Genomic DNA, 27,415 nt, shown 5'->3' with positions numbered 1-27,415 from the left:
CGTCGATGTGCTTACCGGACGCTGACGACGCTGAGGATCGGCGCGCAGAAGGTATTAATTAAACCAAATGACGTCCGGACGATCCCCTCGACGACGACGTCGTTTTTTTTTTTACCAGGCGCTGACGACACCGGATCCGCTGAGTGCAGAAAGTACTAATTAAGCCAAATAACGATTGGACAAAATGTCGGATTCGCCCCCCCTGCTGCTGAAATCTGTTGATTTTACAATTAGAATGCCAGTTGTCAAGAAGAAGAAAAATAGATTTGGGATTCTATGTACCTTAATTGAAGTTTATGGAGGGCTTGCATTTAAGGTATGGAGGAAGTTATTGGGTCTGTAGGTCAAAGGTCATGTGTAATAAAAAATACTTAACAGGTTTTGGGTCAAATATCATGGTCATGGTAGGTATAATACGAAAATAATGTTTTTGCACAGTAAGTTGGTTCATGATTGCATTCCTTGACCAAGAGGTCCAGTCATTGAGACAGTGGTCAGTAATTTCCAGAGCCAGCCATAACCTACTAGTGTCTACATCAAGAATTATTGGTGGGCATTTAATATAATCTTCACAGTACTCTTGATAATACAAGTAAACAAAACAACGTGTGGCTTGCAAATTAGATTTGATATACATGTTAGTTTGCATACTTAGATGGCCTGTTTAGATTTCAATGCCATTTTGGCAATGTATGCAAAATTTCTAAAGTTTTATATTTTTTGAACTTTTACTTTTTGGTCTGCAATGGGTCATATTTTTGCAAACACAGCTTTAGTTATGCTTTTGAATTTTAGCATAGTGTATTGTTCATTAAATGTTCACACCATGCATGTAGCACAGGACTTGGTGAAATTGTAGTCAGAAAATATTTAAACTAAAGTTTGAAGAGCTTGTTGAAGGGAACATTAAGGGGCGCTAATATTCCTGCATGGAATGGAATAATTGTCCAGAACAGTACCATGTCTCTTATTCAAGTTAGGGCAGTTGGTGCCATAGTATGAAATTATTATTTCCTTAAGGCCTTGTAACATTGCACTCAAGGTTGATTGAGGTCCTTTTTTATACCAAGGAGCTATAACTCATGTTCCACTTAATCTGTGACATCGAACTAAAAATTATACATCAGTCTTCGCTTGTTCATTATATTAGTCAGATGCTTAACTTGCCAAGATCAAAAGACATTCAACTTCTATGTGATGAACAGAAAATCAAACGAAACACTATATGGCTATTCATTGTGACCCATGAACTAAACCATTACCCACCTTTATATAACTTTAATTCATGCTATTTCTATATTTTCAGGTGTAAAAGCTGTACATCAGAAAGTGATGGTGGATGTAATTGGTGTGTTTCCAGTAATGCAGTGATGTGCAGTACCAATGGTTCTATATGCCCCACAAATTTTACATACAAACAGGTAATGGGAAGCTTTCAACTTTGCCTATAGTTAATTATATACTCACCGCATAGAGTCAGAGGTATATCGGACTGCACATGTATTATCTTCCTTCCTTCAAGTCCTTTCCACAGCCTTGTGAGCGAAAAGAAGTTAGCTTCAGTTTTTGATTGACTGTTATGAAACCTGGTAGATATTAGGTCATTATTTAAAGATTTCATCTTGACAATTAACTAATCACCAGGCTGTAAGACCTTGCATCTGTCATGCATCCATCATGCAGTCTGTCATCTGTCAAGCATCTTGAAAACCAATTAGTCGATTTTAATGAAACTTGCTAGGAATGTTTCTCAGGACATGCTCTACGAAACGTTTGATTGGATTGTCTTCCTTAGCAGTGATGTAGCTTTAATAACAATGAAAATGGAAAATCTGTTTTAGACTTCTTTCTAGAACAACTCATTCACTTTGATGAGAATTGGTAGGAATGTTTCTAAAGATATGCTCTGTCAAGTTTGTATCTAGGTGGTTCCTCTAGTCATGGTGTGACTTCCTTTAACCTGTTGATAAATCTTTTCTAGAATTGCTAAATTAATTTCATTTCAAGTTTGTTAAAATCTTTCTTATGATATTAACAAAACTGTGACTGCCATTGCAGCTATTTGGAAAATCTGTTTTCATTGGTTTCACTATAAAAACTTATCCAGTTTTGATCAAACTTAGTAGCAATGTTTACTTTGACACACTTTATTAAAACTGTGTCTGGGGTGTCTCTCTTGACAACATTGTGGAAATTTGCATCTAGGTTGAATACTTATTTTAAACATTTCATTTAGAAATGACTGAACAAGGTTTGATTAAATTTGTGAGTGTTTTAAAGGAAAGCTCTATCAAAATTTGGCCTTGATTGAATTCTTTAGCATTAGTGTGGCTTCCATTGCAGCCAAATGTGAAACCTGTAATCAGCTTACCAGAACAAGATAATCTTCTTTGATATTACTAGGCAACAATATTTCTTAGTTCATGCTGTGTCCATCTTGTGGATGGGTTGCATCCCCTAGCAAGTGTAGTTTCTTTAGCAACCATATGGAATTCCTGTTTGTAAATTATTCCCCAAAATGGCTGAGCCAGATCAATTAAACATCGTAGGAATGTTTGAGAAATATTAATACATGTTCTTTCAAAATTCTGTCTTGGATGTCTCCCTTGCCAATGGTATGGCTTAGACTATAACGATATGAGAAACCCTTTTTTAAAATAAAAAACTTCTTCTTCATCACAGCTGAGCTAATTGTGATCAAGCTTGGCATAGAAATTTTTAGGATATGCTTAGGGTTAGGGTTAGGGTTAATCCTAACCCTAACCCTTAGGATGAAATGATATACCTTTGTCATGTATCAATACGGTTCATGATGCACAACCTACAATATGATATATTATTGATACACATATCAACTTGATAGTCTTTTTATCTTTAGAAGGTCTCTCATCGGTATGGCGGTGTCATTTTATATATGTTGACATATTGATTGTATTTCTAGCAAACATATTACAGACAGACAGACCTATCATTTGTTCATATTCCATTATCATACATGACAGGATACAAAAAAATGAATCCAAACAAAATACCTCATGTATAAGTGGTTTTTATTCAGCCTTTTAGGCTATTTCAGGTTATTCCATTAAATCCAGTGCAGGACTCATTTTGGTCATCATGTCCTTTGTTCACACTGTGTGAATGCTTTTAAAACATTTTATTATTAATTTCATGTGTTCAGTAAAATTTGGTTGGCATTATAGTGTTACCTTCAAAGCAGAAGAAATAGTGCAAATTGTTTGTGCAATGAAACGTTTATGGAGAATAAGTCCAAGCATGGAAGCAGGGATGACTAACAACCAAATCCTTCACATTTTACTTCCTGCAGGTGCAAAACAACTACTGCAGACAGAGACACTCATTTCTGCAATTGAAAACAGAAATTATTGACAACACCCATTCTCCTTCTCCAAATTAATACGGTGACTATAACTCATGCAGTTTGGAATCTGTCCCCTCGCAGATTCTGTGCTATTTTTTTATATCTTGTTTAGTCACTTACGATATATCAGTGTCAAAGAAGACACTCCAAACTTGTTCTCTGTTTAAAGTACTTTACATCTCATTTAATAGCCACTGTTGCACAAAGTTTGTCTGATACTTCGTATCTATTTTGATCAGATTTGAAAGTAATGCTTCTAGTGTGCTACACAGTGAATAAGCTACAGTATTCAAACTGGTAGCTATTGTTTTACTCTGAAAATGAACAAACAATGACCACCAATCAGAACTGAATGTAACATATTTCTTAGTGTGACACACCAGAAGTCTAGCCCTAATATTCAGTACAACTAGACATAATGTGAAGCAATAGTGAAAAAAGCATAAAAGTGACTGTTAAATGAGATTAAACATAGACAGATTCCTGAGCTTTTGACCTTTTCACAAGGACAATCCTCTGATGAAGATGTGAAAGGTTGAAAGCACAGGAGTCAAAATATTTTGCTACAGTAATGTATTTGTTATTATGACTATATGGCCTTAAATTACAAAAAGAGTGAAAACCAACATGTTTTGAAAAATTCAACTAATAATTTGTTTCCCTAGAATACAAAGTGAACATTTAAAAAGAACTTGAGTAATGAGAATTAAATCCAAAATAGTCCTAAATTATTTATCACATATCCAAATGTGTAACGTTTGTGTATGTAGATAATCACAGTGGGATGACCATATTGACAGGTTTTGTAAAACACTGTCATCCAAAATTGTCAGCAGAATAAAAAAAAATAGTTATCTACAGAAACTTGCAATCTATACTTCAATTCATACATTCTTCCAACAATGGATTATTGTTCAGGTATATGGGGAAACTGTTGACAGGATTTATCAACTTAAGAAATCGGTATTTTAGATGTAGCTATTGATCATCCATCAAAAGCATTGCTTACAAAAATAAAGTGGTTCACAATATATGAAAGAACAGTTATCACAAGGCAGTTCTTGTATATAAATGTCTACATGGAACTGAACCAGAGTATCTTCAGGATTCATTCAGGCCTTTTTCAAGACAGTACCAGTTGAGGTCAACATCAAGTGGAAACCTTCAAGCACTAAAACCAACCAAAAAAACAGTTTTAAAAACTTCTAATTCTCTGGTACAGTTCTGTGTAACAAGCTCCACTGCTTGTAAAATTTGCTGAAAATATTACCATATTTAAGAAGAGATATAATGAGTATGTTTGTATTTCTAATTGATGATAATGGAATTTAATATCTGAATACTGAACACATTAAAATAAACAGTAATTACTGTTATCTTTCATTTAATGAACAGTTATACTCTTCTTAAGAGGGCCTCAAGGGAGAATAGTCCTTGACTAATGAGTCACCCTCTATAAATAAAGTATTATTATTATTATTATTATTATTATATTATTATTATTATTTCCAGAGGTATTCTATAAAAGGTTCCAATATTGGATGTGTTGAAGTGCCTGTAGTCTTCAGCATGTTAATGTGTCAATGGCCTGAAGTCTGATGATGTACCAACAATCTTTTGATATATCACAATAATGTAATCCCAAAATGTTCTTGTCTGAAGGCATTATAATTCCAAATTAATGTCCCAATCCAAGAATATTATAGATGAGCACATTTTCCAATATTTCCAGTGAACAATAATTTGAATAATTAATTCCACCCAAACGAAATGCTGAACACAACAATAAGACTGATTCTGCCTCTGATGTTAAAGGCAAGAATGAGTAATTTATCATGTAAACAACATTGCATAAAAAGTGAGAAAACAGCAGAACTAGCACGAGTGTCAAAAAAAGTTAATTTCTAGAATATTGTTAGTTGTCTACACAATATGGTCGTTTACTAAGATTGTAATAAAGAACATGGCAACATCAGGTACAGCAGGTTCTTCAATGGGAATTCCAATGTTGTAGACCCTCTCCCAAATAAACATTGATAATGATCATATTACTTAATCCATACTTATAGAGAAATATTAACTATGTATTATTTTTTTACAAAATAAAAGTTACTGGCCAGGTACAACATGAACATAGGTTTAGACAAGGTCAGGTATAAAAAACACTTATGCATAACATATAATCATAGAGAAAATATAATAAACAATACAAATTAGATATACATAACACCTCCTCTCATAAAAAAGAAAGATTTAAACACTAAAACATTCATTTTAATTATTAGTCAAATATACATGTGATTAAAATTACACAAGATGAAGTCTTATGAATAAAACAAAATATGCATGAAGCAATATAATACTTGTATAGATGTGAAAGTGCATCTACAATAAGATTATATTTTACCTTGGTGTGCCCGATGTCAGTATTCGTGCAACATCAAATTTCACCTTGATAATCTCTGACTGTTGTTTTTATCTTGTCAATGAAAGTAAAGGGGTTGTGATCACTAAATAAAATAATCGAAGAAGGAGCTGAACTAATATACACTTTAAAGTGTTTTAAAGCCAATATCAAAGCCAAAGATTCCATATTGACTGTGAAATAATTTCTCTGTTGCTTATTTTATTATAATTTGATTTTTTAAATAGAAAAATGGTACACTGGATGATCTTCACCATTTTTATTTTCTAGATTGAATGCTTCATAAACCTAAACATCACATCCATCAACAGACATCATTTTTTTAATGATTGACTGAAGTTTGAAGCTTCAAGAACTGGTGTATTCCTAAATATGACCTTTGATTTATCAAAGCCTCCTGAAATTTTTCACACCAATGAAACTTGGTTTACTTTCTTTACAAATTGGCCGAGGAATCTGCACACAGATGGCCAACTCCCAACAATGGTGTGTCAAATGCAGACAACTAACAAAATTAGTTTACTGTTTATATGAATGTATCAAACTCCATGTGTAAAATATGTAATAATATTTTATGTACTAAATTTGAACATTACAAATTTGAAGCCAACTCTGACTATAAATTACTATCATAAAAAAATGAGTAATAAGTATTCTATCAGTGTATTGAACATATTGCTAACTTAGAATGCTGAAACTTGAAGTGTATGCAAAACTCAGACATAGGAAAAGGGTGATTAACCATTGAGTCAAATAATTAATGGTGTTCCCTAAATATGATCTTAAGGAAGAAAATTGACAAAAGTTTCAGTAAATGGTTTGTGAGGTGGATCAAGTTTAATTTGAATAATCAAGTTTCATGACAATCATTAGCTGGGTTATTCCTGCTCCCCTATTAACATCCTCCAAAATATTAATAAGACCTGTCTTGCAAAAATGCTTTAGAGAATTTGACTAAATTTGACAGTATTCAGGCACGAAGACCTTCTCAGTTAGTACAAGTTATGCTGATCTTCTATCCAATATGCTTTATGCTACTAACAACAGAAAATCCTTTATAAAAAAAATAGAACATCATTTTGTACCACTTTTTCTTAAAAGCTATTTAATAAAATTGAAGCAGGTTGGAAAGAAATGACCTTGGTATGAATGTCCTTTTTATTATACCCATGCATATTAATAAGGTGAACTTGCATTGGATTGGCTGAGCTTGTTATCACTCTAGAAGGCATGTTTATGATCTGAATTTGATAGCTTCTATAATGAAGATCATGTATGAGTTTGATAATAAGATGGATCCACCTATATTTATTCATACAAATCTTATGTTCTAGTAAACATGGAAGCAAAGGTTATAATACTAATTCTTTAAAAAGTAATTAATGATATTTACCTGTAATATTAGACATAGCCTTATTTGTCAAAGAAATGCATGTATTACTGAAAATAATATAGTTGATGAACATAAATATGTGTTGTAACAACCACAGTGACAGAACAAACAGATTAGTGTAACACATTACACATTAAATTAAACAATTGCAAAGCAAACAGATACTTATTCCAGAAATAGAATCATCATGTAGGAACTGAATCCGATTGCTGCAAATTCAATACAGTCAAGGGAGTGAAATGATGTGCAATTATACACGTGCAGGATGTGAAACATGCCAATAAATCCTACAAGACCACAGGACCTGTAACATGAAAATGCTACTCTACTTTCCAATAAATCTTACAAACTCACATGACTTCTAACATGAAAATGCTACTCAACATGCCAATAAATCCTACAAGCCCACATGACTTGTAACATGAAAATACTACTCAACTTGGCAATAAATCCTACAAGCCCACAGGACTTGTAACATGAAAATGCTACTCAACATGCCAATAAATCCTACAAGCCCACAGGACTTGTAACATTAAAATACTACTCAACTTGCCAATAAATCCTACAAGCCCACATGACTTCTAACATGAAAATGCTACTCAACATGCCAATAAATCCTACAAGCCCACATGACTTGTAACATGAAAATACTACTCAACTTGGCAATAAATCCTACAAGCCCACATGACTTGTAACATGAAAATACTACTCAACTTGGCAATAAATCCTACAAGCCCACATGACTTGTAACATGAACATGCTACTCAACATGCCAATAAATCCTACAAGCCCACAGGACTTGTAACATGAAAATACTACCCAACATGCCAATAAATCATACAAGCCCACAGGACTTGTAACATGAAAATGCTACTCATGTCTATAACAAGATGGTTCTACATTTCATGATGCGAGATGACAAAATGTATGTAGCCAATGACAAAAGTGGTAAATGTAGGTAGATATGAATATCACCAATTGGTAATGTTATTTATAAAATGAAATAGGGAAATAATGAAACACTAAATAAGATATTTACTTTATACATCAGCTTTATTTCAAATATTTTTTTAAATTAGCACAAGGCCGCTATGTAATGCCCATTTTAATGATGCATGCTAACTGTACAGATGATTCATACATAACTCATCTAGAGGCTGGGCATCAGAATATATTGCAGCGATCAGTCTGAATCATAGTCACATTAGAAACAAGGACTCTCATCCATGACATGTCATCGACGACAGCATCAGGACTAGGCCTGACCTCTAAAGATGATTCTTGGTATCTAAGTACATGTCCATGAAAGTTTGTCTTGAGAAAAATGAATTCCAGAAGTGGATTGTTTTCATTTGTTGATATCATATTCCTCTTTAGTAGTTCTTTTTGGGGGTCTATATTTGGATTTTTAGACAATGGTTGCTTCAGTGCTTTCAGATACCTCCACATGTTGACGTTGGGAATCAGATATTGCATGTGTCATCAAACATTGCATAGATGCAGAATATATTTTGGCTGGAGCTTCAAGTGGATGCAGACTATAATTTTTAGTTATATCCATTTTCATCTCACAGCAGATTGGACAGTGGTGCTGAAGACTGCAAAAGGTCACCAGAAACGGTTTTCATTATTTATCCACATGGTTTCTCTTATTTCTTTTGATAAGATAATTTGTAGATTAAATATACTCTATATACCTAAAAATCATTGGGCCAGATGGACTGGTTGCTTTTGTTTTTGCACTGGACCAGCATCAGACCAGCAGGCTGGTCGTAATTCCACACCCTTGATATATATATATTTCTCCCCCCACGAGAAAAACCACACATAAGTGCACGCACATGCACATGGACGTACACACACATAGGCACAAACAGCAAGGCTGATGCCAGGGAAGGTGGGTGGGTAAGTCAAAGAAATGAAATGTTAAAAAACAGTACCAAGTTGTATTAAAGCAGTGCTGCTGATTTTAGCTGTCATGATAGATAATGGGAGGGGGTAAGTAAAAAATATGAGATGCTAGAAAACAACGAACTGTTGCATAGCAGTGCTGCTAGTTTTAGCTACTGGCAATGTGACTGTTTAATATTATTAGTAGATAATTTCAAATTGCCATTCTTCTGTTAGGCACTGATCTTGTTTGATAGGTTTAACTGAATGAGAACTAAATAATGCTGTATGGCATCTTCCTGTCAGCTTGTAGTAATGAATACCTTGTAAAATAGATACATTGAAGAAACTCAAGGCAGTGAAAACTGAGTATAAACTACAATTACAAGTTTAGATTTGATCAGGAGATCTTGCATGCAATTGGCTGAACCTGTTACAACGTTGAGACAATGTTTCTGATTTGGTTTTGATCAAACTTGTCAAATGGACTGACTGGTCCTGTATGAGAAAATTTAATAACAAGATCACACGTAATAATGAGGTGATCTTACATCTAGTTGGTTGAGCTTATGAACGCTCGAGTGACTCTTATCATAGTTTGATCAAACTTGTTAAATAGCATTATATCTTCAAGAGTTTCAATGTGAGTGAGATCTAGGCATATTAATAGGCAGATCCTGTATCTGACTGGCTGAGATTTGTATCACTGTGGAGACCATATTTCTGATCATACTTGCTAAATAGTCAAGATGTTGGAAAAGTATGAGACATATCAGTGCATATTAATGAGGTACAGTAATCTTGTATCCGATTCACAGAGCTTTATCATGATCTGAAGATTGCATTTCACTTTAATTTTGCTCCAACTTGGTAATCAAGTTTATATTATTATATTATTTGATAGTTTCTGTAATCATGATATCTGCAATGATAATGAGATAGATGAATTTGCATAACATCAGCTGAGCTTGTTACCTATCAGGAGCTAACAGATCAATTTATCATCCAATCTTAATAAACCTTTGTAAATAGATTTATGTCATCAAATCTTTGATGATGTTGACTAAAAGCATGTGACTATGATTACTAGATAAGCCTATATCTATAGATTTTGTGTGAGACTAGTAAAATAGGTTAAACTGACATGAGAAAATATTAGGGAGAGGTTTTCTAGGTTGTGTTCTTATAATCGTACATTTCAGCCATGCTTGTTAATGAAATGGTCAACTGTTAAATTGCACAATCCATGTGAGTGATATTAGGGCCTCTTTCCTTTTCAATCAACCTTCATCTTTGTTTCGGTTTGTCAAGACTTCGGATGGCTTCATACTCAGATTGATACTAATAAGTGGAAAAGAAAAAAGCCTGGACGAAACAGATTATTCGTTCATTAATTCGTACAAAATCATTTTTGCAAGTAGAGTTTCAGTCCCTTTAAGGATTCTTGATTTTACAATAAAACATGTGACTATTGAAGAATCACAATAGAAAGTATAGTGGTAAACAAAATAAAGTGTTATATATAAAATACATATATTTTGTTTAGCTGCCCTATTAGGCCAAGTGAGGTTCTGGTATATTCCAAAAGACATCTGTCTTATTTCCTCATTTTTCTCAAATGCCAAAGAATATGCAAGCTGTTGAACATCACCTAAAGATTTGCTATAAAAGAAGTGTTCAGAAAGTGAACAAAGCAGGTTCAAACTTCAAAACATTTTAGCTGATTACATGGAATTCACAATGAATTAATTACACCTAGGGGCTTAAGCCTGAGTAACAAGACAAGGCAAAACCAACAAGCATTCAATTTTCCAAAATATAAATTTATTAAAATAAAATATAAAATCAACCAAAGTGAACAAATGAAAATAATTTACAGTTTATGAATTCCTAGAATGCTATCCTAACTTGTACTAGCAATTTCCCACTTATCTGGAATCTATGCAAAGGTATTCTGAATGAAGGTTCTAATGTGTTTATTTGCTACCATGATAACACCACTGAAGAATCAGTTCTGAATCCAAATGTGTTTCCTTTATATAATACCATTAATGAGGAATATCAACATAGTCTTTGAAAGTTTTACTTAATCTGAAAGAATTAAATTATAAAGTCATTGAATATATGATCTGATTAGTATTTATTGTTTAAATTAAAGATTTTCCACTCTGCTGGATCCAACAAACAAATATTATAAATAAATCACTATTTGAGCTCACTGACTCTTACAATGCTGGTATAGACTGATGAATAAATACAGGGCGCATGTATTCTCATTATACAGTCTCAAAATGTGCAGAAAATCAACGCTCTAACCACTAGGCCACAAAGAAAAATTGAATAGATGACACATATGTCTGAAACCATGACAACAAACTCTTTTCTTTGATGACTCTTTTATTCCTGTTAAAGAGGAGACTCAGTTTTTAGGCTTTTATTTGACAATCAACTAATTTTCATTCTGCATGTTAGATACCTCAGGTCAAACACAGCTTGGGGGACACAACATATGGTCTTGTTACATCTGTATACCGTAGTTTCTAAACTTGCCTATAACAAAATTGTGTTCATATCAGCTTACAGCTGCTTGATCTGGTACACAAGTAGGGAAGCATTTGGAACTTCCCATTCAGAAAGTCATTTTTTTGTAGGCAAATGAGCCATCACATTATCTCTCTTGAATGAAGTTGGCTGTTTGGTATGTTACCAAAATATCCATAAATGATGTAGTCTCTATGCCTAAATATCAAAGCTTGTAGGCTATTTGGTATATTACCAAAATATCCATATATATGATGTAGTCTCTATGCCTAAATATCAAAGCTTGTAGGTTATTTGGTATGTTACCAAAATGTCCACATATGACGTAGTCTCTAGGCCTAAATATCAAAGTGAATATGCATTTAGTATGTTAATAAATTGTCCATATATGATGTAGTCTCTAGGCCTAAATATCAAAGCTTGTAGGCTATTTGGTATATTACCAAAATTTATATATATGATGTAGTCGCTAGGCCTAAATATCAAAGCTTGTAGGCTATTTGGTATGTTACCAAAATGTCCATATATGACATAATCTTTAGGCATAAATATCAAAGCTTGTAGGTTATTTGATATGGTACCAAAATGTCCATATATGACGTAGTCTCTAGGCTTAAATATCAAGGTTTTTAGGCTATTTGGTGTGTTACCAAAATGTCCATATATGATGTAGTCATTAGGCTTAAATATCAAAGCTTGTAGGCTATTTGGTATGTTACTAAAATGTCCATATATGACATAGTCCTTAGGCCTAAATATCAAAGCTTGTAGGCTATTTGATATGTTACCAAAATGTCCATATATGACGTAGTCTCTAGGCCTAAATAGCTTGTAGGCTGTTTGGTATGTTACCAAAATGTCCATATATAACATAGTTTTTAGTCCTAAATATTAAAGCTTGTAGGCTCAGAAACCACAGCTCAAATGACTCTCACCTACACGTCTGCAAATATCAGTCGTGCTAATTCGTCAGTATTATATTTTCTGAAATTGCCATCTTGGTTATCAAAACCTCCCCCAAAAAACAAGATGAATCAACATGTTGTTTTTTTTCATATGTAGATACCTAATCTTAAAAATGCACAGGTGTATGACCATGACAAATGTTTTTGTTTCTTTCCATACCTCCTTTTGCATAAGTATTTTGGACTCAATATGGTAGACATGTAGTGTGAACTGTATTGTTGGCATTTTTGCCATTTTCAAATATCTGGCTAGAACAATTTACAATTTAGTATAGTAAGAAAGTTTAAAATGAAAGGTTTTGTTTATACCATTGATAAGCTGGAAATTTCTTAGATGTTAACCTCTTTTGTCCAGTAAAAGATCTTTACCCTTTCTGATTAGGAAAGTATGTATAAGCTTTCTCAAGCTGCAAAATCTTTAGTTTTCTAGAGTCACATTTTCACCCACTTTGTTGCATACCCTTTTTAAAGATTTTATACACTTATGAGCTATTACTGAGTTTAATACATTGTGAAATATTATACTGGCCAAAGCATTTTGATGTACGTCATTATCTTTATTTCACAGCTCAATAAATCATTGTACTTAGTGAAGCAAAAAGCCTGTCATTGATTATGTACTTCATACTGTGATTAAAACACACCCACATGCATACAATGGTTTGTTTCTGGAGCTGAAATCACTCCGAGGAACCATTGAGCACATTTGACCTATTCAGCCTATTCAAATTTAGAAGAATATTTTTTATTGAAACTAAAAAGAATGATAATTGCACACTTAGTAAAATATTAAAAACCCAAATAATCAGTAATTTTCCCCAATTTTAATTATTGCTATAAATTTCATGGAAACTTTCTCTTTGATCTAAAATGATAAAACATCAGTTTCAATAGGTTTTTAATTTTCCTGCTCTCTCAATTATTATAGTGACCTCCTATGGCAGCTGTCTGTCAAATTTCATAATGCATATTTCATACTGGCTCTCTAGCTCAGTTTCTTTAGCATGCAATTAAGACTTTTTGTACTTCTATTGTTATGTACATTAAATTTGTAGAGTGCTTGACATTTGTCCATGATCGAGGGTAGAGTAGTGATGGTGTACATGACTTTTATCATTTTCGTTAATAAATTTGTTTACTGATACTTGAATTCAAGGTTTAGCCTTGTTTACAGCTTTAAATGTTTTGAAAAAAAACTTTTGACCCAAATCCTGGTCATCTTATTTTGACTTAGGTTTTTATATAAGGTGGTGGTTAACACTATTAATCATTCCTATCTTAAAATTATTTCAGGTGTATTCATATGTAATTTGAGAGAAATCAATTATTATAAAATTATTCACTGGCATTACAAAGTGTTCATGGACATTTGGAACTAAATTACTATTTTGGGATTATTATGAATTCATTCAAAGACATTCTGGATTTTAGTATTGTGATAAGTCAATACTGTTGGTAATCAACCGATTCAAGACTATTGTCACATCAACAAATTCAGTTTTAGAATTCATTCAGAACACTCCATACTTTTAGTGATAGGGCATTTAGGATTATTTGGGATTTAATTCACAATACTGTAAGTTCCTCTTAAATTTTTACTGTGTAACTTGGAGAAAGAAATTTATTTGTTGATTTTGATAAAATCATTGCTTTTGCTTCTTTCTGTTACTAAGCTAAATACCATGGAGTTGTAACACTATTGTGGGTTAGGTGTATTGAGGCATTGCCCATCCATCTGTGTGTGTCTGTCCTTTGAGATTTCCTTGCCTGGTTAAACCATTGTAACAGTTGAACAGATATTCATATGTTACACAGGTGTATATTATGATTAGACTTTTGTGTGTGTCTGTGTACCAGATTCAGGTTGCCTGCCTTAAGGTCAAGGTCAAGCAAAGGAAAATACAAGTTTGTGACTAGTATCTTTGTCTGGAATATCACTTTTGAATCACTGAAGATATTCTAATGGAACAAGCTTTACACAATTATATATTATATATAGAAGTGTGTAACCTAATATAGCCATGCCTCCAGCTTTATAGTTATATATTATGTATAGAGGTGTGTAGCCTACCATAGCCATGGTAGCTTTATACAATTATATATTATGTATAGAGGTGTGTAACCTACCATAGCCATGCCTCCAGCTTTATACAATTATATATTATGTATAGAGGTGTGTAACCTACCATAGCCATGCCTCCAGCTTTATACAATTATATATTATGTATAGAGGTGTCTAACCTACCATAGCCATGCCTCCAGCTTTAAGATCAGGGTAAAAGTAATGGAAAACATGAGTATGACTTGTATCATCATCCATATTATAACTATTTAAACCACATTAGGTATTTTAATAAAGTTTTAGTTTAATATCACATTTCTATGATGTGCTGCATCATATAGCTATGTGCCCCAGGTGGCTGAGTGGTCTAAAGCTCTCTCCTTTACCAGTCACTGCCAACTCACCTCTGTCCACATGGGTTTAAATCTCAGGCTCAGCCAATGTGGGTATATGAAAAATCTTGCCAGTATCTTCCTGATGGTCAGTGTTTTTTGCCAGCTTCTTCCTCCAATATTTATACTGGCCACCATGTTTGGCCTATCATGTTCTGAGAAATGGCATTAAACCCAAAACAAGAAAAGCTCAACCTCATCATTAAGGTCACAGCAAGGGAAAATACAATTATGTAATTTGTGTCCCTGTCTAGAGTATAAGTTTTGAATCACTGAGATATTTTAATGAAACATTACGTTTACAGATGGCATGTCCCATATAAAAGCTGTGCCCACTACCTCCAAGTGAAGGTCACAGCAAGGGAGAATGTAACTAAAACTTGTATCCTTGTCCATAGCATGACTATTAAACCACTGAAGATATTGTATTGAACCATTAAGCAGTTATATATTATGACTAGGTAATGTGTCTCATATCATACCTATTGCTACAGCCACAAAGTCAAAGTCACTGCAAGGAAAATAAAGTTTAGTAACTTATATCAATGTTTAGTATAACTTTTCCTGCCTCATGGTTAGGGACACTATAACAGACATGTCACTGGCCTGCTTTCTTATCCAGACTGTCATATTTTGCCTTCTACACATGTTTTGATGAAAGTTTACCCATGAAAGTTTATGATAAAGTAGACAAGTCTATAATACAAATGTCAATGTCATAAATTATGAAAAGGTAATGTTTACTTTTTATAGCTGGAACTCATGCACTTTTATTTCCTCTTGCAAAAATGTAACAAATTCTTTATTCAGTTTCAATTTAGCAGTTTCAGAAATACCACAGTGACTTAATTATCAATGAAGTTTTCGAGAAAAGATATAAAAGTTTTGTTAAATGAATGAATGCATAATTTGTGACATGTACAAGCAGCAATTTTTGTGAAATATACAAACCACAATTAGTAGTCCAGCAAAGATATTTCTACTTGCTGGATGCAATTGAAGTTTCATGTCTTTCAAGCATCGAAATCCTGTTTCAATGAATAAATGAAATGTTGGTTTGTTTACTCTATGTTAATAAAGTATTAAAGGGACAATAATTAAGATAATGATAGAATTTTTATTTCAAATTCATTCACACATAGATATAACTTGTGTGTAAACAATATATAGACAGTTAAATTATATATATATATATATATATATATATATATATATATATATATATATATATATATATATATATATATATATATATATCTGACTTCCATAGTTGTCTTTAGAAATTAACTGATAACTTTTTTAAATTATTCACAGACAGAGGATTGTCCCCAGTTGTTGGACAGTAGAGGGAAACTGTTTGCTGCAAATGGTGTAATTTCTAATTACAGTTTAAATGCAAAGAATCTGCCAGTAAGTATTGCAATGGTACGAGTATGCATAGCATTTCAATGTTTTATGGTTTAATTTCTATTTACAGTTTAAATACAAAGAATCTGCCTGTAAGTACTGCAATGTTAAAAGTATGCATAGTATTCCAATGTTGCATTAGCCCATGCATAGGATTTCAATTTTTTATTAGCCCATGTATAGCATTTCAATATTTTATTAGCCCATCAAGCTGGAAGGTAAGGAGACTTTATTAATGGCATAAAAGTAGTTTCAAATAGTTCCCAAGTTGCAAACTACCTGTACATGTTTATGTACCAGATGTTATGACTTCGGTTCCAGCCGTGTGGTCGTTTTCTACTACGGTTGGTAATGTAAAAAAACAAAAACTAGTTTTGTGGTTGTCAAACAAGTGTGCCCTCAAGGCAGACTTAGAATGTTCAAAGATTCCAAGGTGTAGAGAATTGTAAAATTGCTGTAATGGCATGACAATCTAATCTGGTAATTTATGCATGGATTCAAGCATGCATACCAAATTTCATTCATTGATGAGCATACAGACAGCAGCAAAACATAATCCCCCCCTTCACCTACTGAATTGGGAGGATATAAATTTGTTACGTCTAGGGGCTTAAACTAAGTAACAAGACAAGGTAAAACCCAGCAGCTATCAATTTTCCAAAATATAAATTTATTTCCATAAAATATAAAATCTTAAAAAGTGGACGAATTAAGAAAAACTTACAGTGTATGAATTCCAACAGTATTATCAAATATTTAAGTCCTTCAATAATTTCACAATAATCCAGCGAGGTACTGTGTTTAAAATTTAAAAAATTCCTCCCTGCAATTTTTATGAACAAATTAAAAATAAATTGCAATTCATGTCATCTCTTAAAAGGCTGATTATGACTAAGGAATGATAACATGTTGCTTTAATTTTATTATATAGCCACATTATGCATCTCAAATAAACAAATTTGAATCATTGGAAAAGATTCATGAATACTTAAATCATTTTATTGTCAAATACATTAAAAGTCATGGTCTGACCTTTTTCAATTATCGAGACAATCAAATGTTAGGGCACATATGATATATTCCTAAAATAGATACTGTTTTAGGCGTACTTTGACCAAAATAGTTGTTGACCTGACCTTGCCAATTGGCTCTGATTTATGAATGGAAATTTCATAATATACAGTACATGTACTTTTAATAAAACACAAGCCAGCCACTGAATTAAAGAATGAAAATATCAATGTCATAAACCTAAATTAATTAAATAAAACTGCATTTTAAATTAATATTTGACACAAATAACTTATCTGAGCAAGACTATAATAATCGTCACCTTAAGAAAAAGAAAAAAGCGTCTTATGATTTGAAGGATGATTTAATAGCAGCAGTCCACTATCTGTTATTATTATGCTATTTTCTCTTTGTCAAGTGCTAGTCACCATTCCAAGGTTAAGTTAAACCAGTTAGGAATTGGAGGCCTAGAACAAAAATAAACATAGTCACATTCTGATGCCTTAGTTACTTCAACCATTCAGAATATTGTCCTTTGTTGGGGGGGAGGGGTGCACTTTCACTGGTCATTTGTATCATTTTAGCTCACCTGGATGTTTGCCTGATATTACCTGTAGTTCACTGGACATTCATCACCACTCACCCCACTGGGCACTGGGCTCTGATCACTAGTTGTTTATTACTGGTCGCCTGGCAGATAACTAGGCACCTGCCAACAGGCTTTATCTACCAGACACTGAACATAGGACTAACATTGTTGACCTACAAGCCCCAAAATTTGGGGGTTTGTCAGTCCAACTGAGATATTGGGAATGAAGCAACTGGTAACATATTAATTTCACAGCTGTGGCTACAGAGTACAAGCCTCATCTAGGGAAAGTCAGACATGGCAGTCCTTATGATTTTGTCATAAAGCTTAATGAAATGACCCTAAAACTATGGAGAATGGAGGCAGAAAATATTAAAAAATGTAGATCTTGACTTGTCTGGGTGTTTTCTGGGTCCATAATGTAGACTCAGTGCAGCTGGTTTGGGTACTGGGCCCGGGTTACTTTACAGGATGTACCCCAGATGGTTTAATTCTTTCATGTTCATACATACCACTTGCATGATCAAGCTTTTGCACCATTGGGTAGAGTTAAGGATGTTTCCCTAACAAACTCCTCCAAATAACTATTTTTGCTACTTTTACCTCTGTTTTCTAAGTCAATAATTTAAAAGTCATCATTTCAGCAAGCCTGATGTGCCCCAGATAGTTTAATTCACTCTTCTTCATGTAGACCACATTGCAAAATCTGGAAATATAGTCCGGCAAATGGAAACATGAAGGTGAAGGGGACAATCAGCCGCTTAAAAGTCTTGGCAATATGCACAGAAGTATAAACATTCTCCAATATTCAGATAATTGGCCATGCTTGTGAAAAAGCCGGAAAGTTGACAGTTACATTTATTGGACATAATCAGCTTGTGTATAGATTTAGGTGAGATAATTGCCACTGCCATGTAAATAAAAGACCACAAAGATTACATCGAGTTGAGATATCTAGCAAGAAGTCATTGATCATGTGGTTTAGAACTGCAGTTTCTGAAACTGAACTGGAGAACATTATGGCTAAAGTGTACTTAGCAAACTTTTTAATTGAATATAATATTGCCTTTGTTGCATCAGACCAATCTTATAAACTGTCAAACATGTGTTCCAAGTTGACAATAGCAGTACATGATACTTGAATAAACCCTACTAAAAATTAGTTTAACTTATGGAAATAATTTAGACAGCCTTTCTAGGAAGGCTTTTTTATCGTTAGAAGGCCTGGAAAGGAACTGGGTCAACAGCTCCCTTCTGTATGTTTTGATTCAGTGGTAACAAGGCATGGAACATGTGGCATGTCTGATTTTCCGATCTTGGTGCCATTCATGAGCTTGTCATGGTTCTATTGGTTGGTAGATTGGGCAGGCAGTAGGCCATCCATGTTTTCTTTTTCAGTTCCATTATCAAAGAAAAATATCTGGTGCCACCACTCTTGTTCCCTTTTCCAAGAATAGAGAAGGACACATAGCCCAATCTCACCTCCTCAACATAGACAGGACACAAAACTTCTCCCATGACTTTGAAGAGCTTGCACCAGTTGATTTCCCTCCTTTAGTACCCCCCCCCCATCATCAACCCACCCTGCTGGTCTGCAGATAAAAGGTAAACTAGGTGGACCTAATAGTTGTAGTAAACAAAGTTAACCATATTCTTTCTCTGGATACGCATCAAATGCCTTCCAGGTCTTTAGACAGGGGATCATTCCACTTTGATGGCACAGAAGAATTTGATCTTCTATTGCCAATCCACTCAGCTATACTAAAGGGCATAGTGCAGAATTCAACACAGGGTCAGATAACAGCTAGACAGCAGAGGGTTTGGTCAGTTCCTTTCTTCTTCCACCTTGCTGCCCATTATTTCAGTGATTAGCTTAATGATGCATTTGCCTGCTTTTCCACTCAAACCTTCTATCCTTCATCAGGAGTGTGTCAGGTGGGATATTGACAGGCACATTAACTTATATTTCCATCAAGACACTTGAAGTGATGGACATTTGGTTTTGAACCCTGGTTGCTATAGCTTCAAATGTTTATCTCTTTTCAGCAGGCACCTATATTCCTTTGTGGGAGGAGTCTCTGCCTGTAGCTGCATTGCAGAGACTTTGGGAGACTATTACATGGAAAAGACACTCAGTTGATGTTGATGGCACTTTTAGTGAAGTCTCACAACTCCTTAGGAAAGCTGGCTTAAATACTTAAAAGGTTTTGCCAGAATATATAAACACCTGTCGAGAGTATCTCCACTGGATGTTCAACAGCTTAATTCCTGTTGTGGCCTCTCAGGATCTTTGAAATCAACAACAGCTTACTCCAGTTTTACTAGTTACCACAGTTTCAGGCCCATCCTAACTTGCTCAAAGAGAGAAGCTTCCCCAGCCTTTTGGTGTGTGGCTTCCCCATCTTGTTGGTGACTAAATCAGGACAGGTTTCTTCACAGTGTTGTGATACAACCTGTATTAAAATGCTTAAGATATTTAGTGGGGTACTTAACGGTTGTCATAGGGTTAGTCTTTCACAGCATCTGGTCAAGGCAGGAATCTTCTTATCACATCAACAACCTAAAAATGTCATCCACTTTTCTGGTACTACAAGGTGCATCAGCCACATAAGCAGAATTATGGCAGCCAAGTAAAGCATCAAAGAATAATTCATGCCACTTGTCTATGCTTGGATGACTGGAACATTCTCACATGGAATGTATTGGAGGGGATTACAATCAAAGTTAACTATATATCAGGGAGAAATATTTTGTGGAAACCTGCTGAGGATGGGAAGAGTATCCCTCATAGAATTGTCTTTGTGCCACTCAGTAACTTAAATTCATTTTCCACTGTAGAGCTAATGGTAGACATTTTTGCAATGGGTTTGAACAACAGGCTACCACATTTGAATGTGCTAGTTCTAAGTCATTTTGCAGTGGGATTGAGCAACAAGCTACCACGTTTGTCTTGCTTGTTCCTAGTCAAAGTGCATGGGCAGGAGATACCTTCAGTCTCATGTGAGATCAACTGTATGTCTACATCTTCCCACATATTAGAAATCTCTCAATTTTTTTAACTGAGTGAGGACCTCTGTATTATGTTTCATCATGATAGTACTTCCCTGCCCACCATGTGGCAGCAACATGCATGGTTCAGTGATTTCTGCTTTACTGGTTGATGCCCCCAAGGAGTTGCTTATGGAGATGAGTTCTATTGACCCATCACATAGGTTCTCTCCTTCAGAACAATGCTCAGATTCTTCACCTTCTTGCCTGGCTCAATTTAAGACAAGTTCTTAAACAATGTTTCAGACTGCATTGCAAAGGCTAGAAGGCAGTTGACTTCCAAGGTTGATGATGCCAAGTAGAGAGAATTCTGTAATTGTTGCAGGAGGCAGTACATTGGTTTGATCAGCCATTGCAGATTTTCTTCTCTTTCTGTTTGCAGAATTTTCTAGTATTAATGGTTGTATATCAACCTGTCAAGTATTTTAAGTTCTTCTTAGGGGCAACCATAGGTTTGGACCCTGATCTTTCAAAACAGATCAGTTACTTTGGTTTCAAAGACTAGTCTCTTATTAATTAAAGCCCAGGTGGAATATTTTATATGTTGTTTGGTCAAAATGTCTGGCATCAGCCTGGTTTTCTAGCCAAGAAATTGTTATGTTATGTTATAACCCCGGTTATCAGTTGCTCTGTGCTGGGATTAATCATGGTGGACTTTTTCACCCATCAGAGATTTATGTTTCTATTATGTTTCTATTTGGCTTAATTATCATAAGGGAAACAAATGTCACATGTTCCTGTTAGCAGATACCTCTTATACTCTATAATCTCTGTGTGTATTATTTTGTCAAAAGAGCTTGTCAAACTCTTGAAGATCATTCATTCATTCACATCAGGTAAGGGATATTTTTGCATGATTCTTAATAATTATTTTCTTGATGTTGCCTTCGAGCAACACACTCTGCCTTCTTTTCATTTGGTCTTCATTTATGTTTGCATGACAGTGATGGAATTTATTCATTAGTACTTAGACCCTGTTGGAAATCTTTGAGATCCTTACTTTATAACCATATACACCTTGCACTTGATAACTTGTACACAACGCAATCCAAAAAACAGAGACTGCACTATAATTGAGGGGGTAAGTTGCTGAGTGACCTCAAAAAACGTTAAAATGGTGATACCCTCCACACTGGACTTGGAGAAAACCCAGCACATGGCATGTTGGCTGGTTGGGTATTGGATCTGTTTAATGACTGAATCAATTTGCTAATTTTTGTCAAAAAGAGATTTTTTTTCTTCAAATGAAGTTGTTCGATTGTTAATATGTAAATTACATTTATTTTCAAGATACTCAAATTCTGAATATTACTTCCGTAGGTTACAATAACCATCACATGTTTGTGAAGCATTGTGTATTCATTCACTGCATTTTGTTGTTGATTCACAACAAAACATCATTCATTTGTTAAATTGTACTATTAGTAAAACATTGATTCTTTGATTTCATTGATATTAATAACAAAACTTCCTTTCATCCTTGAGGAAATATCTGAGTGCTAATTAATGAATTTTGAACTAACTTTTTATAATGAACTACATCTGTAAAACAAAGCTTTTTATTAACCAAGTACTCATTTCACTTCATTACCTTACTATCTTTGATCACATTTGCAAATGACTAGGCTAATTGGAGGTAGTTTGTTGTTGTTGTTGTTATGGGTTTGGTTTTAATGTCATTTTTCAGTGCATGATAGACTATGTATGGTGGCCAGTATAACTGGTGGATGAAGAACCTGGAAAAATCCTGTTAAGTACCACTGACCCACTGGAAGCTACTGGCAAGTTTTCTCACTTACCCATATTTTCCATGCCTGTGACTCAAACCCATGGTCATCTACCAGTTTTTATCATGATATCCTCCATGGTCAACAGATGGGGGATTTCTTTTGTTTTTTCAGGTAAAAAAATGGAATTCACACCTGTTCCCACATTATAAGTGAGGTAGCAAGTTATCTAAGACACGAGTTAGTGAGGTGGTGGTGTATGTACTTTCTGGGCGTGAAAAGACAAATTTATATCATAGAGCTGTCTTTTGTCCTTGCGAGCCAGTCCTGTCCCCAAAGGTCTATTTCCCAACGAAACTACTGACCTATAACTATTTATATACCTATTGGCATGAAAAATGATTGCAAATACTCAACTGCTATTTGCCTACTGGGCAGTCCTTAGCATCAGAGACCTACCCAAGTGACTAGAATTGGGGGGGTCACAATCAGGAGTGGAAATCTTGGGAATACATGTTTTACAAACATAGAATTCTAGTTTTTCTTTGTCTCTAATTTAGACAGAAAGGTGGTAATAATATTATTGTGTCCAAATCTTTGGTTAAGTATCGTAATATATGTACCATCAAAATGGCTAAAGGAGAAAGAGTGAAATATAATAGCTTGTAATGGTTCATATATTCTTAGGACTAGATATTAAGTTTATTGCTCAACAAGAAAAAATAAATATGTGCTGTGGCTGCTTATTTTTGTTGATATATTAATAATAATAATAATAATAATAATAATAATATTATTATTATTATTATTATTATTATTATTATTATTAGTATTATTAGAGATTGTAGTTCTGGTGGGTTTCATTTAACCTGTAAAAATGGTTTTAATTAGTACTTTTCTTGTTTAGTTTAAATTAAATAATCCAAATTGTATTTAAGGTCTCTTTTTAAAACTCTTTTCCAGGATGTTGGAACCTATACATGCAGTGCAAATGACAGTGTACGCTTTTCAGCTAGCATCAACAGAACAAACATGCTGGTAACATGCCCAGTCTATGTAAGTACTAAAACAAAATGGGCAAAATGGTAAATAGAGACAGATGATGTGTGCTTGTGTCTTTTTTGTTGTGTGGGAAGACAGTGATATTAGACTTCTACAGAACATTCACATTTTCATCTAAATTGAAAAATTATTTAAATTTAGATGCAGTGCTGAGAAAATATTGTGGAATACACTTGTTTGACAACCTCTTTTATTTGTCCACATTTTAATGTAATACAGAAAATATATTAACCATACATCTAGTTCACCACCATCTACAGTTACCAAACATTGTGGGTGGTTTGCTTGAGAGGTTATGAATATTCTTGTTCATTTTGGTTTCAGAAATCAAGGTCATTGTGACTAAAAACAGAAAATAGTTTCTTTACAATTACGTTCATTGTCCACCATTGACAGTTACCAAAATTTGTGTCTGGCTTATATTATAGGGTATCGTTTTGGTAGTCAAATGTCAAAGTCAAGGTCAGTGTAAATCAAAGAAGGAATATAGTATTTTCACAACAACATTAGTTTTTCATTACATACTTAACCCAAATGTTTGTGGATGACTTGCACTTGTGGTAAAGAAGAAATTTATTGATTGTGGGAGTGGGGTGAAAGTGTCAGAGGCAAAGGTCACTGTGTCTGAAAAAAACAGAACGGTTTTGGCACAATAACATGTTCTGCATCACCAACCTGGATCACATTTTGAGGAGTGCTTGCACTTTAAATAAGGAATAAATGATATTGGTTTTTATTTCAAAGGTCAATGTCACTACACAGTGACTAGTTCTGCTTCATCTACATCTACCAAACATTGTGATGGCTTGCATTAGAACTAATTCACAAACCAAAATACATGATGGAAGAAAGGTTGCGACAAGCTTGTGATAAGCTTATGATATGATGGTCTGCACAAGTAGTCTAGTGGTTAAAGCATCTGCCTCAGATGTGGGAGGTTGCAGGTTCAACCCCAGCTGAGTCATACTAATGACTTATAAAAATCATACAAACAGCTGCTGTGCTAGGCACTCAGCATTAAGAGTTTAGTTAGGACTGGTCAACCTGATGTCAGGATAATGTGACTGGGTGGAACATCATGCTACATGTCTGCGGCATTATGCCTCAGTGCTAGACATCACTATAAACTGCCACACTGCAGACATTGTAGCAATATGACTGAAAAATTGTTAAAGTTACATTAAAAAACCAAATCACACATAAGCTTATGATACACATGTCTGATGTTATGAAGCTAACAAAAGATGTGTGCACAATCGTGTTCAAGCAAATGCAGGCTTTGGCAAGCTAGCTAGATATAGTTGCAAACTTGTGCAATTTGTTTGCTTCAGAAAGTAAAAATAGCTTGCAGCATGCTTCGTGATATATCTTCTTACGTGGGCAAGTTTGGTGCAAGCATTCACATGCTTGCAGGATACATATAAAACTGTGTGCAAACTTTTGTAAGCCTGCACTGAATGAATACAGTTGAATCCATTTTGAACACTGAATTTAGCTGAATGTTTTTTCCTGAATAAAATTGGTTTCCACTGCATTGCTGCTGCAAAATAAAGTTATTTATTCATTGTATATACATATACAGGTTGGTCAAGGAATATGAAACATTCTCATAAATTAGGAAGTTATAATAACCCTTTTCAATCCCACAAAAGTACCCCTAAAACCAAGCACATATTTTATATTTTTGTTAAACATGTAGTTTTCGGAAAGCTGTACCCAAATATATTTATATGCAATACATGAAAGTATCTTGACCTTATTACAATAAGAAATGAACATGTGAAAATTTAGATATACTCACAAGACTTAATGCACCAATTATTTATAATCTCAATATTAAATGTATCACTAAACCATGACACCACAACAACAAAAAATCTTTGATATTACTATTTATGTTTTTGACAGCAGAGTTATATAATTTTAATGAAAACAAAGCAATTTCATGTGAATATTTTTCTGATACAGAGATGGATTTGGTAATGGACATTACTGGCAGTTGTTTCCCTTGTTGACAGCCATGAGACTGGTATACTAAAAATGAAATATTCATGCAACTTATAGGCTTACTTGACACACAGAATTACTGCAGCAGCCTCACTCTCAAATAGTTTCCATTTCTAATTTTTCAAAAGTTTGCCCATGAATTATTTCATCCTTAGTTTGGGAAATTTTGTTACAATCAATTTACAATAAATGTGCAGCAATCGATACTACAGCCAGAATATAATTGCAGCAACAAAAGATCATGGAGTTGTGATGTTGGTGAGCAAAACTAAGATTATATTGAATGCTTTTTTTGTTCCATAGGACTGCAGTTTGATGGGCATTTTAAATTGTTGCTGTACTGTTTTACCCCTACGATCTCATATGATACATGAAATAACCTTATAATCTTGCAGCACATAATCACTGAGTTGATCGTTTTGCAAATCAGGATTATTTACTGATGTGCCTGTCAAACGCATTTATGAATGCGATTGTGTGGTCAGTCAACAAAACTAGGGTGATTGGGTTTGCAAATTATATCCATGCCTGTGATCACTTTTCAGGGGTTTTGTAAACAGGAGAACCTTTGCTGTATATTTAATCTAAGAATGACATTTTCTCATTCATTCTAAGAAAAAAATAGACTACATACATTAATACATACCCACTATTTGAATTTTGAAATGTGAGAGGGTGAGGGCTGACTTGGAGGTTTTCTAACAAAGCAATTCTGTCCTCTAAAAAATGCTTACAAAACTAGTCATGCTCAGATTTATAGACAAACAAACATAAAGATCTATTGTATACATTATATTCATCATCATCATCCAAGCATTTCCTCACAGTTGGATGTGAATGTGCCTCTAACCTGTTCCAACTTCTTTTCTTTGGAGCCAACATTCAGGTCAATAAGAGCCTGAAATCTGTTGGAAAGGAAAATGGAGAACTCCTGTTGTTTCTCAACAGTCATGAGTCTGCAGGTGTCATATCATTCATGTTTTTGCAGTCCAGTCTTATTTATGCTGCTGATTCTTATTTGTAATTTGTGATCACCAGCAGATGATCTGTGCCAACATCTGCTCCTCCACAGGCTCTCACATTCATCATAGTCTTCCTCCAATATTAGGCAGATAGCACTGTGGCCCATCTGATTCTCTGCTACTGAATCTGGGTATTTGCAAGATTTGTTGGAGCATAGCACTGCACAATGGTTATCTATAAGAATTTTGACTGGAAGTGGACTGTCAGAATCCTCTAAGTACCTGGCTCCAACTCCATCATTTTGATTTTCTTGCTCAACATAAGTCCCATCCCATTCCTGTTATCATCATCCTCATTGGGTGGTCCTGAGTAGAGGAGATGTCCTGATGTCAAAGTGTCCTTCAAACCTCACTCAGTATCTCCAACCTCACTCAGTATCTCCATCAAACCTCACTCAGTATCTCCAACCTATATCTTTCCATCTCTTTAGCAGCTTGTGTTGTTTTCCATGACTTACACAGTGTTGTCACATTCAATTAAAAATCTCTTTA

At 34.3% G+C, this 27,415-nt stretch overlaps 2 protein-coding genes across 2 annotated transcripts in view; both read left to right on the top strand.

The window, feature by feature from the left end:
- LOC149788886 (plexin-B-like) overlaps positions 1–27,415 on the top strand; it is a 446,804-nt gene that overhangs the window by 135,089 nt on the left and 284,300 nt on the right. The window lies entirely within an intron of this gene.
- The window catches only part of LOC149788888 (hepatocyte growth factor receptor-like), a 219,804-nt gene that overhangs the window by 69,184 nt on the left and 123,205 nt on the right, over positions 1–27,415 (top strand). Inside the window, exons 8-10 of the mRNA XM_089973562.1 lie at positions 1,307–1,421; positions 16,365–16,460; positions 23,796–23,888. Coding sequence (XP_089829688.1) covers positions 1,307–1,421; positions 16,365–16,460; positions 23,796–23,888 — 304 coding nt within the window. The remainder of the gene's footprint in view (positions 1–1,306; positions 1,422–16,364; positions 16,461–23,795; positions 23,889–27,415) is intronic.

The sequence above is a fragment of the Sinohyriopsis cumingii genome, chromosome 11 (genome assembly GCF_028554795.1).
Source record: "Sinohyriopsis cumingii isolate HCF-2022 chromosome 11, ASM2855479v2, whole genome shotgun sequence".
NCBI lineage: Eukaryota > Metazoa > Mollusca > Bivalvia > Unionida > Unionidae > Sinohyriopsis > Sinohyriopsis cumingii.
Note: the sequence above shows the minus strand (reverse complement) of the source record. Positions and strands in the feature narration are given on the sequence as shown.